Source organism: Stigmatopora argus, chromosome 4, assembly GCF_051989625.1.
Source record: "Stigmatopora argus isolate UIUO_Sarg chromosome 4, RoL_Sarg_1.0, whole genome shotgun sequence".
NCBI lineage: Eukaryota > Metazoa > Chordata > Actinopteri > Syngnathiformes > Syngnathidae > Stigmatopora > Stigmatopora argus.
In genome coordinates, this window is record NC_135390.1 from 20,488,261 (window position 1) to 20,503,386 (window position 15,126).

General features: G+C 39.8%; 2 protein-coding genes across 4 annotated transcripts in view; one reads left to right on the forward strand and one right to left on the reverse strand.

Moving 5' to 3' along the window:
* The window catches only part of LOC144072720 (telomerase protein component 1), a 16,911-nt gene continuing 1,785 nt past the window's right edge, over positions 1 to 15,126 (reverse strand). Inside the window, exons 2-13 of the mRNA XM_077597967.1 lie at positions 14,261 to 14,346; positions 13,300 to 13,457; positions 13,096 to 13,219; positions 11,863 to 11,984; positions 10,382 to 10,468; positions 10,222 to 10,311; positions 9,376 to 9,464; positions 7,309 to 7,522; positions 5,856 to 5,978; positions 5,619 to 5,784; positions 2,636 to 2,724; positions 1 to 2,519 (exon numbers count right to left, since the gene is read on the reverse strand). Of these exons, the coding sequence (XP_077454093.1) occupies positions 2,422 to 2,519; positions 2,636 to 2,724; positions 5,619 to 5,784; positions 5,856 to 5,978; positions 7,309 to 7,522; positions 9,376 to 9,464; positions 10,222 to 10,311; positions 10,382 to 10,468; positions 11,863 to 11,984; positions 13,096 to 13,219; positions 13,300 to 13,457; positions 14,261 to 14,346 (1,446 nt within the window). The 3' untranslated portion in view covers positions 1 to 2,421. The remainder of the gene's footprint in view (positions 2,520 to 2,635; positions 2,725 to 5,618; positions 5,785 to 5,855; positions 5,979 to 7,308; positions 7,523 to 9,375; positions 9,465 to 10,221; positions 10,312 to 10,381; positions 10,469 to 11,862; positions 11,985 to 13,095; positions 13,220 to 13,299; positions 13,458 to 14,260; positions 14,347 to 15,126) is intronic.
* The window catches only part of znf384b (zinc finger protein 384 b), a 20,697-nt gene continuing 15,947 nt past the window's right edge, over positions 10,377 to 15,126 (forward strand). For 2 of the 3 annotated variants that reach the window (XM_077597962.1, XM_077597963.1), the window contains exon 1: positions 13,916 to 14,405. The gene's annotated coding sequence lies outside the window, so the exon portion shown is untranslated. Of the gene's footprint in view, positions 10,534 to 13,102; positions 13,265 to 13,915; positions 14,406 to 15,126 lie in introns of those variants that run through there. The other variant, XM_077597961.1, reaches the window with a different exon arrangement.

A 15,126-nucleotide genomic window follows, 5' to 3' on the forward strand; every position in this document is an offset into this window, starting at 1 on the left:
AATATATTTTAAAAAAGCTAAAATAAACATTGTTTTAGATCAATTAAAAAATGGAATATTCAGGAATTTTAATCCAGTTCTTTTAATCCATTTAAAAAAAAATATCTAAATATTATATCTAAAATGGTCCGGCCCACGTGAAATCAAGTTGACGTTAAAGCGCCCTGCGAACCAACCCGAGTCTGACACCCCTGGTTTAGAGGCAAATATAAAGCAAGGGGAGACGGAGAAAGCTGGGCTGTAATTTAATTTCCATTCATTTACATAGGTCACACTGTAGGGGTGGTGGGATAAGATGCTGATTTTGCGGGGACAAGAGGCGGTTTGAAAAAAGGGCCATATGCAAATTCGGGGCTTTATTGCGAGCAATATTTACAGTAGGAACAATTGCACACAAATGCGGGCGCAGGCTAGATTTACACGGCGCGTCCCCAGTGTCAAATTGTGATGGAGTGTGGAGATAATTGGCTGTGCACTGGCAGCGATAAGGCCGAGGTTATTTTCTCACGCCGTTCACGGAGATAGACGTCCAAATCATTTGGATGGGGGAAATCATCAATCGTCAATGGCAGTCAATTATTGGTTGTTGTTAGTCTTGATATTTACGAGTGGCTATAATGGGCGTGGCTTACTCCATCCGTCGTCTTGAAATGGACTCGGCTTGATATTTGACGTCTGTATCTCTCGGGATATGTTTGTAATGTGAAACAAATGTTGTGATTACGCTGAGGTCAAAGGTCACCGAGGTCAGAAACAGGTTAGCGTTTGACGTAACGAAAGAACGATCATCGATTCTTATCATACTTGCCAGATATATTTGTAATGTGCAAAAATACGGGGCTTTACAGATGAGATTTTTTTATTTAAAAAAGAAAAAAGTTATTACAATTGATATGGTTAGTTGTATGCAAGTAGTAATGACAGTAAATTGTGGAGAGCTAGCAAAAAACGGATGGAATTAGCATGATCAATTTAGATACAGTGGTACCTCGATCTACGATCAGCTCTACCTACGACATCCTCGAGGTACGATGAAAATTTCGATCGAATAATTCGCCCTAGATACGATCAAAATTTCGAGATGCGGCCAAGGCAGGTGGCCATGACATGAGAGGCTATTTATCATTGTAGCACACTTTTTTTGCCGCATCTCTTTCGTGTATAACAGATATCTACGAGCACTGAACGATTTATTCAGACGAGTTTCTCCTAGCATCGACCAGGAAACGCACAACGCGCATGCACGGGCAAAAAGAGGGCTTTCTGGGTAATGAAGTATACTCGTGCACACAACACCCATAGGCAATGGCACCCTTTCTCAGAATAAAACTTCATTACCCACAATCAATACTTTGGTAGGCTTGTTATTCCTTCCTTAGCCTGTTAGGTCCCGCGATTGCTCATTCAAGACTACTTCTCGTTGGCTAGTGGTCGTGCGTTATCCTATTGTGAGGACATTTGTGTGCAGCATTTTTGGTATATTTTGAAGGGAATACAACAGCAAACAGCCCATCGATAGCGAATGTGAGGGTGGAGGCGGGGCAAACAGCTAACCCGCCCAGAACGAAGGTAACAAAAGATTAAGACAAAACTAGAATTCCGTTTTGTGTAAAGTTACATTAAACGTATGTTTGAGTGTGTCTGCATCGTAATCCGAGTTCATTTAAATTTGTTTGTTCGGTTACGAGTGCGTTGTTGCCGTGGATAAAGTCCCTCCGGCCTGCCTCTATGTCCATCTGTGTATCCGCCCCAAAATGCGTCTAATTTTAGTTCTATTAAACACATTTTTTTAGTATTAAACCACTAGTCATGTGTTACTTAGTTAATATATGGCGAATTATAAGAAATTAAAAAAAAAATTCCAATACAATATCCTGTTTTGGGTGTTTTTTCAGAGGGTTGGAACAAATTCATTTGTTTTTAGTTCATTTCAATGGGAAACGTTCGCTCGAGTTACGAAAAGCTTGACATACGATCTCAGTCCCGGAACGAATTAAGCTCGTATGTCGAGGTACCACCGTATAGTCAACAGAAAAATTCAACTTAACAGAAATATGGAATGACTTTTTTCACATTCAAATAAAACCAGTCACTCAAACATAACACAGCATTTACATGGCCTGTATTGTCACCGCTCCCCATTAATTTAAAGCAGTTATTACATTGCATATTTAACGATAGCTACGCCCTCATTGTAGTGTATATTTTCTCGCCTATGCTTTTGCTGTAAATGACATTTCTTCATTCTTCGAATGAAGTCAAGAAGGCATCCAGGCCGAGCCACAAATCCCATCCGCAGATCGCAAATGAGAATTGGATGCGTATGAGAGGAAGCCATTTTTCCTTTTTACGCCACCGTGACTCACGTCCCAATTTTGCGATTCTGTCACTTGTAAATCCAGCCGTTGCGTCTTGTCTCTCTTACTGGAGAAGGCAACGTAACCATGAAGTGGCGGCCCCCGAGCCCTCCTCCTCGCCTCTTCCCGCGTCGTCGTCATCATCATCATCATCAAGGTGTTCTAAGTTTAACAAGGAGGCCGCGGGAATTTGTCACAAAGCATGTCGGCTAAAATTAACCCTCTATGTGAGGCGGTAAATGAAAATGATAGAAGTATGCTTTAAAAAAAAATGGTACCATCAGACGTCTCTTCATCATCTTCCGTATCCCCCTCAGACTCCAGCGGCGATTCTAGTCGGAGATCTCTCGTCACCGTTACGTCACCCCTGAAATTAAAGAAAATATGTTAGTCGGATGTTTTGAGGCTTTTTTTTCTAGCACATCTAAAAAAAACATTTTAAAAACACATTTAATAGACACAAAAGAAGCGAAGCTTTATTTTTAGAGGGGCTTTTTGGTCTCACAAACGAGCCAGTGGTTACCCCAGACTCCGGGCCGCCAACAATGCGGCTTTGGTGTTGCCGTGGCGACTCCTGGGCGGGAATCTTGGAAAAATTACGAGCGAATTCGATACCGAGCCAAAACAAGAGGAGCCTCACCAAGTCGATGGTGAGTGAGTCTACAATATTCCACAATCTTACCTAAAGACCTCAAATCATATTTTTTCTTTTTTTTCCCAGCTCAACCTACGATGTCCTAAAAATGAACGAGTACTATACACAGCCAAGTAATTACACAGACTAACGCAGGCCAAAAAAGGTATGTTAATTACTCTTCTTTGAATGGTCTTGAAGTGTTTTTCATTCAAATCCTGGAATTTATGGACGATAAACCGCACCGCCGAAATTTCAGGAAATTTAAGGGAAAAAAATCCATATATACACATGGAATACGTGTCCAGAAATATTTATCAAGACGCCAGTTTGCGTTATCATTTGTACGCAGCGGTCTGTCACTCGGGGGAGCCAGACACCACAAGTCCCTCTTGTATTCTCTCAAACATGAAAAAATAACAACCTGACTTGACAAAGTAGAAGAAAATGTCCTCTAGCTTGCCTTTTAAATTTGAAGTGGACTAATTCCTGTTAAAAATCCCTGTCATAACATCTGAAATCCTCAGATCCTAGCTAGCTAGCTAGCTAGCTAAACAAAGGACTGACTGCCACAGTATGCTACAACAAAGCGATAATAAAGGCTAGCGCTAGCCCTTATTATCGCTGGGCATTTTGATTTTGTTTTAATTTTTTTTTTTAAAGGACTGCCTGCCACAGTATGCTACAACAAAGCGATAATAAGGTCTAGCGAGCTAGCTAGCTAGCGCTAGCCCTTATTATCGCTTATTATTTTGATTTAGTTTTTTTTTTTTTTTTAAAGGACTGACTGCCATAGTATGCTACAACAAAGCGATAATAAGGGCTATCGCCAGCTAGCTAGCCCTTATTATCGCTGGGCATTTTTATTTTTTTTTAAAAAGGACTGACTGCCACAGTACAATAAGGGCTAGCGCTAGCTAGCTAGCTAGCTGGCTGGCCCTTATTATCGCTTTGTTGTAGCATACTGTGGCAGCCAGTCCTTTTTTAAAAAATCAAAATGCCCATGGCTAAATTGTTCTTCTGTCATGTGATCAAACATTGGACAAAGCCTTCCTGGGCAATAAAATCCTCTGAATTTTGTTTGAAAACGATTAATCCGAGCTAGCCTAGCATCCTCTTTTGTAGAAAACAGTGAGTGAATGGCCATCCTTTTAAAATAGTTATTTTGTAGCAACATATCGCGTCAGTTGGAGTCCTATTCATCGCTACAATTCCCTTTTTTTTGTTTGAAGCGTGTGGCAAGCTTTATCGCCACTAGTTTAGCAGCCGAGGGGTATTTCATGGTGCAATTTGGATAGCCACGCTTTAAAAATATGTCTAATTAACCATGGTTAGACTTGAGTAGTTCTTCTATAGTGGTTTTCTCTTGAAAACAAGTCAGAAATGTACTGTTTCCCCCCCAAAAAAACTGTGAAGCTAACGAGCTAAGACTGCGTTTGGCGGATAGAACACACCGAGCACGTACAGGTACTCGTGGGAACTCAAGAGTGTTGTCAAAATGGAATGTAATGGCCCGAGTGTTTAGAGACTTCGCCGGCTGCAGTGCAAAAAGAAAGCAGGGAAATCTAAAGCTTGTTTGTTTACAAAAAATCTTTAAATAAACGGCTTCATTATCCTTTAAAAACCCGCAAAGGGTACAAACAGAGAGACAAAATATGTTCAATATTCCGCTAACCATAATTTTACAAGTGCAATAGGGTACGTTGGGGCTATAAAAGTGTTTCCCCCAGTGTTTTATAAACCTGGTGGGCCACCAAGCTAGACCAGTACTTCAAAACAAAGTATAAAAGGTATGCATATTTGGCAAACGGAGTCACAAAATGTGCTCAATATTCCGCTAACCATAATTTTACAAATGCAATGGGGTATGTTAGGGCTAGAACAGTTTCCCCCAGTGTTTTATAAACCTGGTGGGCCACCAAGCTAGACCAGTACTTCAAAACAAAGTATAAAAATTATACATATTTGACAAACGCAGAGACAAAATGTGCTCAATATTCCGCTAACCATAATTTTACAAGTGCAATAGGGTACGCTAGGGCTATAACAGCGTTTCCCCCAGTGTTTTATAAACCTGGTGGGCCACCAAGCTAGACCAGTACTTCAAAACAAAGTATAAAAATTATACATATTTGACAAACGCAGAGACAAAATGTGCTCAATATTCCGCTAACCATAATTTTACAAGTGCAATAGGGTACGCTAGGGCTATAACAGCGTTTCCCCCAGTGTTTTATAAACCTGGTGGGCCACCAGGCTAGACCAGTACTTCAAAACAAAGTATAAAAATTATCCATATTTGAACCATGTCTATAATATAGTTGAAAGCGCAATGTCTATTTAACTCATCAATGGTTTAAAATGGATTGGACATCATTTATTTATTTATTTTAAATTAGTCCCATTTTAGCTTTGTCCCCAACCTTTCCCAAAAAGTATCCTATTGTTTAATTTCACACTTGCCGGCTAGGCAGGCACTCCAGAGACCCCCCACACAGTATGCGCATCCGCAATTCAAATGTTCCGTTTAGCAAATTTAATTAGCAATGCTAATAAAGGGGAAAATGAATATGCAAATAAGGGAATATGATCGACCAGCTTGAAACCGAACCCCCGTTTTCTCGTACCTCTGCTTGCCGGAGTTAGGGAGTTGCTCCCAGACGACCAGGTCGCGCCCGCCGCTGACCCAGCGGTGGTCGCCGCTCCCTGTGGTCCACGTGGTGAAGCAAAGGATTCTGGGAGCTTGGGGCCAGGTCAGAGAGGCCAGGTAGTGACATTGAGGCAGGGAGAATACTAGAGGGAGAACAGGCGAGATGGAGATTTTGAGTTAAGACGCCGACTCGGGGAATTTGGCGCCCGCTCACCGTTGAGAGCGCTCTCGCCGTTGGCCACGTCGTAACGGGAGCTTATCAGGAGGCCGGCAGTCTGCCGGACGCAATCTGTCACGCCGCCGACGTCGCCGTGATTGGTCAGTCTGGATACGGTTCCTGTGGTAATTGGACAGACGTTGGGTGAAAATGGGACACACGCTAAGGCTTTAAGACCGGCCGGGGTGTCAAAGTCGGTTTGGTTCACGGCTCACATTAATGCCAACTAGATCTCCAGTGGGCTGGCCCATTTTATTTTGTGCCCAAAAAGTTAACTGAACCAAATTAACCAAAAAGGTTCTGTCCGTTTTTAAAGGGAAAATCGGAGAGAATCAAACTTTCTTGACAATAAGTAATATGAGTCCAAATGTATTCTTAATATATTGCTACTTATTCTTAATCATTTCTTTTGCATGACTTTTTTTTCCTCACGATATTCCAATTTTCCTGTCATTTATGACGTTTACCATGTGCTATTTTTTACATTGTATTACGGTATTCGTTAGTATTAATTCTTTTCCAATCAATCTTTCTTGCAAATACATAATCGCAAAAATTGCAGACAATTTACTCTTTTTTTGTCATAATACAATTTAACAATCATATATTAATAAATACATAAATGAAACTCAAATAAAATTTTAATATTTAAGCAGTACCAATTGTATTTATTTATCATACAACTTTATTCACAGGGATTTATGACTTTTCTTTTTCAATTCGTATAGTTTAGATTAGGTTAAATTAGATTAAATGAGATCAAATTAGATTAGATAGAATTAGATTAGATACATTTTTCATATTTATGACTTTTCTTTTTCAATTCGTATAGTTTAGATTCGGTTAAATTAGATTAGATTTAGATTAGATGAGATAAAATTAGATTAGATAAAATTAGATTAGATAAAACAATATTAGGTAAAATTGATTAGATTAGATAAAATTAGATTAGATGAGATAAAATTAGATTAGATTAAATGATATTAGATTAAATCATATTAGATAAAATTAGATTAGATTAGTTAAAATTAGATTAGATAAAATTAGATTAGATTAAATTAGATTAGATACAATTATATTATATTAGATAAAATTAGATTAGATACAATTATAATATATTAGACAAAATTAGATTAGATTAGATACAATTATATTAGATAAAATTATGTTAGATAAAATTATATTAGATACAATTATATTAGATAAAATTATATTACATAAAATTATATTAGATACAATTTGATTAGATTAGATTAAATTTTACTCGACAAATTCATCATAAAACCTTTGACTCTTGTCAAATGGACCTTTTTCATCTGATTTCCCAAAACTTTCCAACCATATTCCTGTAATTCCTTCACCCATTCATCCTAAACTAACAACCGTAGTTTCTGCCCTTTGATTTTTGTCCCATTTCAACTTTATTTCTTCCATCCCATTTCCGACTCACCCGTAGTCCAGAGCAGTATCTTAATCCAGGCCCGCCCGTAGGCCATCAGCACCCGGTCCCCCCGGGGGCTGAGGGCCAGGCGTCCCCCTCCGCAACCGGTCACCTGACCCCCCCAGTAGTGCAGCCGCTTCAGGGGGTCTCGCTCACTGCAGCCGTTCTCCCACACCGACACGGCTCCGTCGGACGAGCCGGCGAACACCAGCGGACCCTGAGCCTGCCGAGAGGGTTCGGTCGTCATGGTGATGAGCATCGCTCGCTCGAGCGTACGCTGACACCGGCGTGCCAAATTGTTTGGAAACGGACCGCGCGAGCGCGCGCGATAGGAGAGAAAAACAATGAGAGCGTTGCGCTACGCTTTAACGCCTCGGGCGACGATTGCGCGTCCAACAAACGCGCCTCTGAATTTCAATATTCTTAAAAAACGGCTTGAGCTGTTTATTTGTCTGCCTTACATCTCGAAAAAATTGATATTTCTATGCATTAAACATAAGACGCAGTGGGTAGATTTATGAACCCTTTTCTACATTTGTTTTTTTTTTATAACGTCGGTAAGCATCTTCAAGCATGAAGCTAACTTGTAAATAAGCGACGATATTACCAAGATGCCAAATACTATGAATTTTCCGTAGTTTACGACGCCAATCCAAACTACTATATACGGATTTTGTATCAAAACTACCCCAAAAAATCGAGCAATGCTTTTTCCCCCTGAAATTTACATGGAAAAAAATGAAAATACTGAAAGTTTTCATTATGACTTAGCAGGACGATGAATTTCAAAACGCAACGTCATCTTCTAAATAAGTTTTGCATTTATTTTGAAAGTAGAGTGCTGGCTTACTTCCTTTTCATCAGTGATGCCAATGGCAGTCCATCCAAAAAATGGATCTACAATGTGTATAAAGTACAGTGGTACCTCGACCTACGATCAGCTCTACCTACGACATGCTCGAGGTACGATGAAAATTTCGATCGAATAATTCGCCCTAGATACGATCAAAATTTCGAGATGCGACCAAGCAGGTGGCCATGATATGAGAAGCTGTTTATCATTGTAGCGCACTGTCTTTTTTTGCCGCATCTCTTTTGTGTATAACAGATATCTACGAGCACTGAACGATTTATTCAGACGAGTTTCGACCAGGAAAAGCACAACGAGCATGTGCGGGCAAAAAGAGGGCTTTCTGGGTAATGAAGTATACTCGGGCACACAACACTGATAGCCAATGGCACCCTTTCTCAGAATAAAACTTCATTACCCACAATCAATACGTGGGTAGGCTGTTATTCCTTCCTTAGCCTGTTAGCTCCCGCGATCGCTCATTCAAGACTACTTCTCGTTGGCAAGTGGTCGTGCGTTATCCTATTGTGAGGACATTTGTGTGCATCATTTTCGGAATATTTTGAAGGGAATACAACAGCAAACAGCCCATCGATAGCGAACGTGAGGGTGGAGGCGTGGCAAACCACTAACCTGGCCAGAACGAAGGTAAAAAAAAATTAAAACAAAAATAGAATTCAGTTTCGTGTAAAGTAACATTAAACATATGTTTGAGTGTGTCTGTATATATTAATCCGAGTTAATTTAAATTTGTTTGTTCGTTTACGAGTGCGTTGTTGCCGTGGATAAAGCCCCCCCCCCCCGAACACCCCCACCTGCTTCTATGTCCGTCTGTGTATCTTCCGCGAAATGCTTCTAATTTTAGTTCTATTAAACACATTTTATTACTATTAAATCACTAGTTATGTGTTACTTTGTTAATAGATGGCGAATTAGAAGAAATACATTTTTTTCCAATCCAACATCCTGTTTTGGGTGTTTTTTCAGAGGGTTGGAACAAATTAATTTGTTTTTAGTTCATTTCAATGGGAAACGTTCACTCAAGTTACGAAAAGCTCGACATACGATCTCAGTCCCGGAACCAATTAAGCTCGTATCTCGAGGTACCACTGTATTTATTTTCCTGATCATGAACTATCAAAACAGTTGTTTATCGCTTAGTCACGCTCGCCCTTCCTTGATTGTGGTATTTCCCTGTCTATCTCCATGGCAACAGAGCCACTTACCTGAATGGAGGTGACCGCTTCCTGGTGCGCGTTGATTGATTGGCAGTTATCCAAAGCTCGCCAGCTCCAGACTTGAACCTTACCCCCGTCTGCGGAGAGGGAATGCAGGTGTGCGTGACAGAGTGTCAGGTTAACGCTCGGCGACAGGCGCGTGGCGGCCATTACTGCCGCCCCACCTGAGCCCCTCCGCCTGGCCTAAATTGGGAGCCCGATTCCCCTCGATCTTATCCATAATCATTGCCTTCATCTTTATGGTGCGAACCCCAATGGAAAAAAAAAACAGATTATTTCCTAGGAAGGTCCAAATGGGCATTTTTTGTCACACTTTTGGATACGAAAGAAATTCAAGTTACGAAACGATAAATCTCAGAAATTCAGATTTTTTTTTGCACCGGTGAATCGTAATACAGTGGTACCTCGACCTACGATCAGTTCGTGGTACGAGAAACGGAAAAAACACTGAAAAAAAATCCAACGCTCCGCCCAGTGCTCGTAGATATCTATTATACACGAAATAGATGCGGCAAAAAAGACAGCCTCTCATGTCTTGGACACCTGGCTTTCTCGTATCTCGAAATTTTTCTCGTATCTCGAGATAATTATTTCCTCGAATTTTTACTGGTATCTCGAAATACTCGTATGTTGGGGTGCTCATATGTCGAGGTACCACTGTACATTATTTTCTTTTACTCCTGACACATATTTGATATAAAATGTGTATACTTTGCATATTTTTAAAGAGTTTCAGGTTTTGTATTGGGAACGGAGAAGGATTTATACATGTAAAATGTGACGAAAAATTCAAGTTACGAAAACGCGTCGTTTCGTGCATTAGCGTTAGCGTACCTGATCCTGTGACGATGTAGCCGTCGCCCTCGGGAACAAAGCAGAGCGCCGTCACAAGGTTGAACGTGTAGATAGACTTTACGCACTGACCTGCGTGAAAGTAGAATATGTTGTCCTTGACTATAAATACCCATCATGCACTTTTCTGTCTTAAGCTTACCGACGCTCAGGGCCCAGATCTTGACGTTGCAGTCCGCCGAGCCGCTCAAAATAAATCTCTCGTCGGCTGACAACGACAGCGACCGGGCTGCGGAGAAAGATGCCATGACAGAGGCCAACGGCCATCGGGAAGACAAAGAGCATTGCATAACTGTAAGTACGTGCTTTATTTATTGGGAGGGGGTGATCGACTAGACTAGCAATGTCAAACTCGTGTTTGTCGCCAGCAACGTCGTAGTTAGGATTTCACCCTAAAGCACGTGTCAAAGTGGCGGCCCGGGGGCCAAATCTGGCCCGCCGCATGATTTTGTGTGGCCCGGGATAGTAAATGATGAGTGCCGACTTTCTGTTTTAGGATCAAATTCAAATAAAGAGTATAGATGTATATTACATTTCCTTATTTTTCCCCTTTTAAATCAATAATAGTAATTTTTTAATCCATTTTTTCTGTGTTTTTAGTTAAAAAATCATTTTGTAAAATCTAAAAATATATGAAAAAAGCTAAAATAAACATTGTTTTAGATCTATAAAAAAACTGAATATTCAGGGCTTTTAATCCAGTTCTTTTAATCCATTTATTTAAAAAAATCTAAATATTATATCTAAAATGGTCCGGCCCACGTGAAATCAAGTTGACGTTAAAGTGGCCCGCTTTTTTAAAGACTTTTTTTCCTAGAAAGGGAAAATTATTTCCTTTTTTAATCATCTTTTTCAGTTTAAAAATGGAAAGACATTAAATATATCTCAAGAGATATATTAGATTTTTTTATTTACATAAAAATAAGTGGGGAAAAAGGAAATATTCTGTTTTACTTATTAGAATTTTTTTAAACGGCTTTTTGGTACTAAAATACTAAAAATAGACATTAAATATATTTTATGGAATATATTCTTTAATCATGTTTAAAAATAAATAAATAAATAGAGGAAATAATCAATTTTTTAGATTTTTAAAATATGTTTTTCTTTTTGGGTACTAAAATACTTAAATCAGACATTAAATATATTTTATTGAATCTATTCTTTAATCATGTTTAAAAAAATGAAATTGAGGAAATAATCTATGTTTTAGATTTTAAAAATATTTTTTTCTGGACTAAAAATATAACAAAATAATTCATTTTTAGATTTTTTTTAAATGTTTTTTTCTGGACTAAAAAAAATAATTTTGTGGGATTTTTTTTTCAAAAAGTGGAAACCAGTAAATATTTTCTATGCATCTGTACTCTTTATTTGAATGTTAACTTACAACATGGAGTCGACAAATGTAATTTTGCGGGCCGCACATATGATGTGGCGGGCCGGATCTGGCCCCCGGCCCGCCACTTTGATACCAGCGGACTAGATTTATGGAGTGTTCTCGCTCAGTTGGCCAGACAGACAGCAGTGTTTCATTTCTCTGCGGACCCCATGCGAAGAAGTGCGCCGATAATTACAGCACACGCGTGCACCGTGTAATGAGGAAAAGGAAAGTGTCCTCACCCAGCTTCTTGCAGTAGGCGGGGGGAGGGGCAGACAGGCAGGTGACCCCGCCGGTGTGACCCCCGAGGTTCTTGTGCTCCGTCGCCGTGGGGACGTGCCACACCTTGACCGTGGTATCGCGGCTAGAAGAGGGAGGAGAAAGACTCAGAGTTAAAAGTTGAGATGAGGCCGAAAGAGATCAGAAAGAGACGCAAACGCCAGTCAACGTTGCTGTGATGCAATAAAGATCATACACGAATGTTGAATAATACTTGAAAAACGAGCGCCTTCAAACAATTGAGACTAGTTAAATTCACTCAACTCATAAAATGTATATATACGTATATATATATTTCAGCAATATGCTTATTTATTTATTTACTTATTTATTTATGTCTAAAATGTATTTTCCTGTGTCTATATTCTGTGTGTATATGTGTGTGTATGTATGTATGTATGTATGTATGTCTTATTTATTTATTTACTTATGTCTAAAATGTATTTTCCTGTGTCTATATTCTGTGTGTGTATATGTGTATGTATGTGTGTATATGTATGTATGTATGTATGTATGTGTGTGTGTATGTATATATATATATATATATATATATATATATATATATATATATCTTTATATCTTCTATTTCCTGCAACACACGTATTTATTTATTTACTTATTTATTACCCATATATTTATCGCTAAAATTTCTTTTCCTGTGTTTGTATTCTGTGCGTGTCCAATATACATACATATATATATTTATATATATATATATATATATATATATATATATATATATATATATATATATATATATATATATATATCATGCAACACACTTATTTATTTATGTCTAAAATGTCTTTTCCTGTCTCTGTATTGTATATATGTGTATATATATATATGTGTGTGTGTATATATATATATATTTCATGTAACACACTTATTTAATACCTATTTATTTCTGTCTAAAATGTCTTTTCCTGTGTCTGTATTCTCACCCTCTTGCTACTGTGACAGTGAAATTTCCCGAATATGGGATGAATAAGGTTACCTAATCTAAAAAAAGATTAAAATATCCTCTAAAGGACAGAAGCTGGGAATGAATTACTTCTTGGGATAGCATCATTCATTTTTTGGGGGGAAAAATCAAGACTGTATTATGTATATGTAGTCGAAAAAAATGGAAGAATGTATAATTCTCTACGTATCTCTTACTGTATACCCTAATTTTTTTAAATTATTTTTTTTACCTGCCAGAAACCACCAGGTTATCAACCGCTAGCACACAAGTGATGATGTCATTGTGACCCTCCAACCGCCTCAAGCGAAACTTTGCCTTCTGCCAACACGATTTCAGAGCTGTCAACTCCTTGTCTGAAAAGAGAAGAAAAAAACAGTTAGGCTGGATTGAAACTTCAGGTACATTTTTTTTTTTTTAAATTCGGATGATTTGCCTTCTTGTGGCGGTTCCCGTTCCTCCTCGCGTGACACCGACGTGACATCCCGTGGCCCGGGTTGTCGCCGAGCCGTCTCCTCTGACCCCCCCGTCCCGGGCCTCAGGATCTTTGAGGCCGGGGGCGCCGGTGATGGAAGGCCCTCGGGGGCGTCCTCTCTGTGCCGGTGCGCAAAACGAGGGCTGAATGGTTAAGCGGCAAAGATGCGAGCGGCGCTGTCAGTGTTTTTTTTCTTTTCTGGTCAGTACTGAAATGTTTAGGCATTTCTGCTCTTTGTGCAAAGCAGAGGTCTGCAAACTTAATGCGCTCACACTTCGATATAAAAAATAGCCTTTTATTTTCCCTCTCCAAGATGGTTCAAATGGCATTCACTTGTTATGTTCTTTTTTTAAATCCAGTACAGTGGTACCTCGACATACGAGCATTTCGAGATACGAGTAAAATTTTGAGCAAATAATTATCTCTAGATACGAGAAAGCCAGGTGGCCAAGACCAGAGGTACCACTGTGTCTTATTTCCTCCCAAATGGTATGCCACTCCCCAATGTTATCATAATCGTGGCAGCCAAAGATTTGAAAACAAGACAGCAAAATTCTCCCGCTTATGCAACGGTTGGAAAAGCCCACGGTCGTGTTGGTCTCGGCTGATCGTAATTAGCACCGAGTGAGCGTACCTGTAGTGTCTCCTCCGATCAAAAGAAGGCCATCTGTGCTTTTATTCAGTTTGATGTTAATAAGCAAACACGACTTGATTTCTCCACCTCTGGGGCTTTCGCAGTCATGAAGCTCACACATAATGAGCATGAGTAAGTTCCCTTGTCTTCTTAAAAGCAGTGTTTGACCTCTACGCCGTTTTTTAACCGCACCCACGCAAAAGATCAAATGCTTCACGTCAATGTTTGGACTAATTACGGCTCCCTCCATCTGGCTCTTCTGGCTTTCTGGCTTTCTGGCTTCCTTACCCTGCTCTTTTCATGTCTGCCTGTCGGTTCCCGGGCGCCGGCTGAAGCTCCGCCAATCTGCGCCGCAACTCCTCCTTCCTGGAGATCTGAGAGACACCAGACCAGAGGAGAAATGGGCTGTGAAGCGAGTCGAGCACATCCACAGGTTGTTTATTCTCGCCGCTCTTTGTTTAATATCACGCCAACGAATGAGCCAGGCCCGTCTGGCTGTCCGGAGTTTGATTGTTTTCTAATTAAGACAGACGGCGATGGCGTTAAAAGCGTCTCCGTGCTTGGGTTACAAGCAATATTCCCTCTATTTTTTTGTTTGTCTGGGCAGAAAGACAACCTCCCTGAGCACACTGAGTACCGGTGTGGGCAACATCATCATTGCTCGCTATGGGCACACACCAGTACCACACCTGCTATAAGCAGGTGTATGTCTACTACACATAAATGATTTAGTAATAATAAAATGTAATGATTAATATCCATGAATGGGCGGCCCGGCGGATGAGTGGTTCGCGCGTCGGCCTCACAGCTAAAAAAAAAAAAAAAAAAATGGGGATTTTATTTTGTGCGCTCCATATGATTTGCTGTGCGCAGAGAAGACGAGAGTAGTGCGCAATTGCACACGCGCGCCGCTTAGAGGGAACATTGGTTACAAGTGCGGTCGGTCTAATATTTGTCAAAAAAGGGGTCAAGGCATGATGCTTTCACAAAGAGGAGATATTTATTATTAAGGGGTTTAAATTAGGGATTTTGTGATACTGATTCAATAGCGTTCCTTTTAATGTGATTAATTACTAGGCGTGTGAATATAATATGGCGATATATCGAGAATGTTTGGATCCAAATATCGCCGAGAATCAATCCCACTAGAGCAT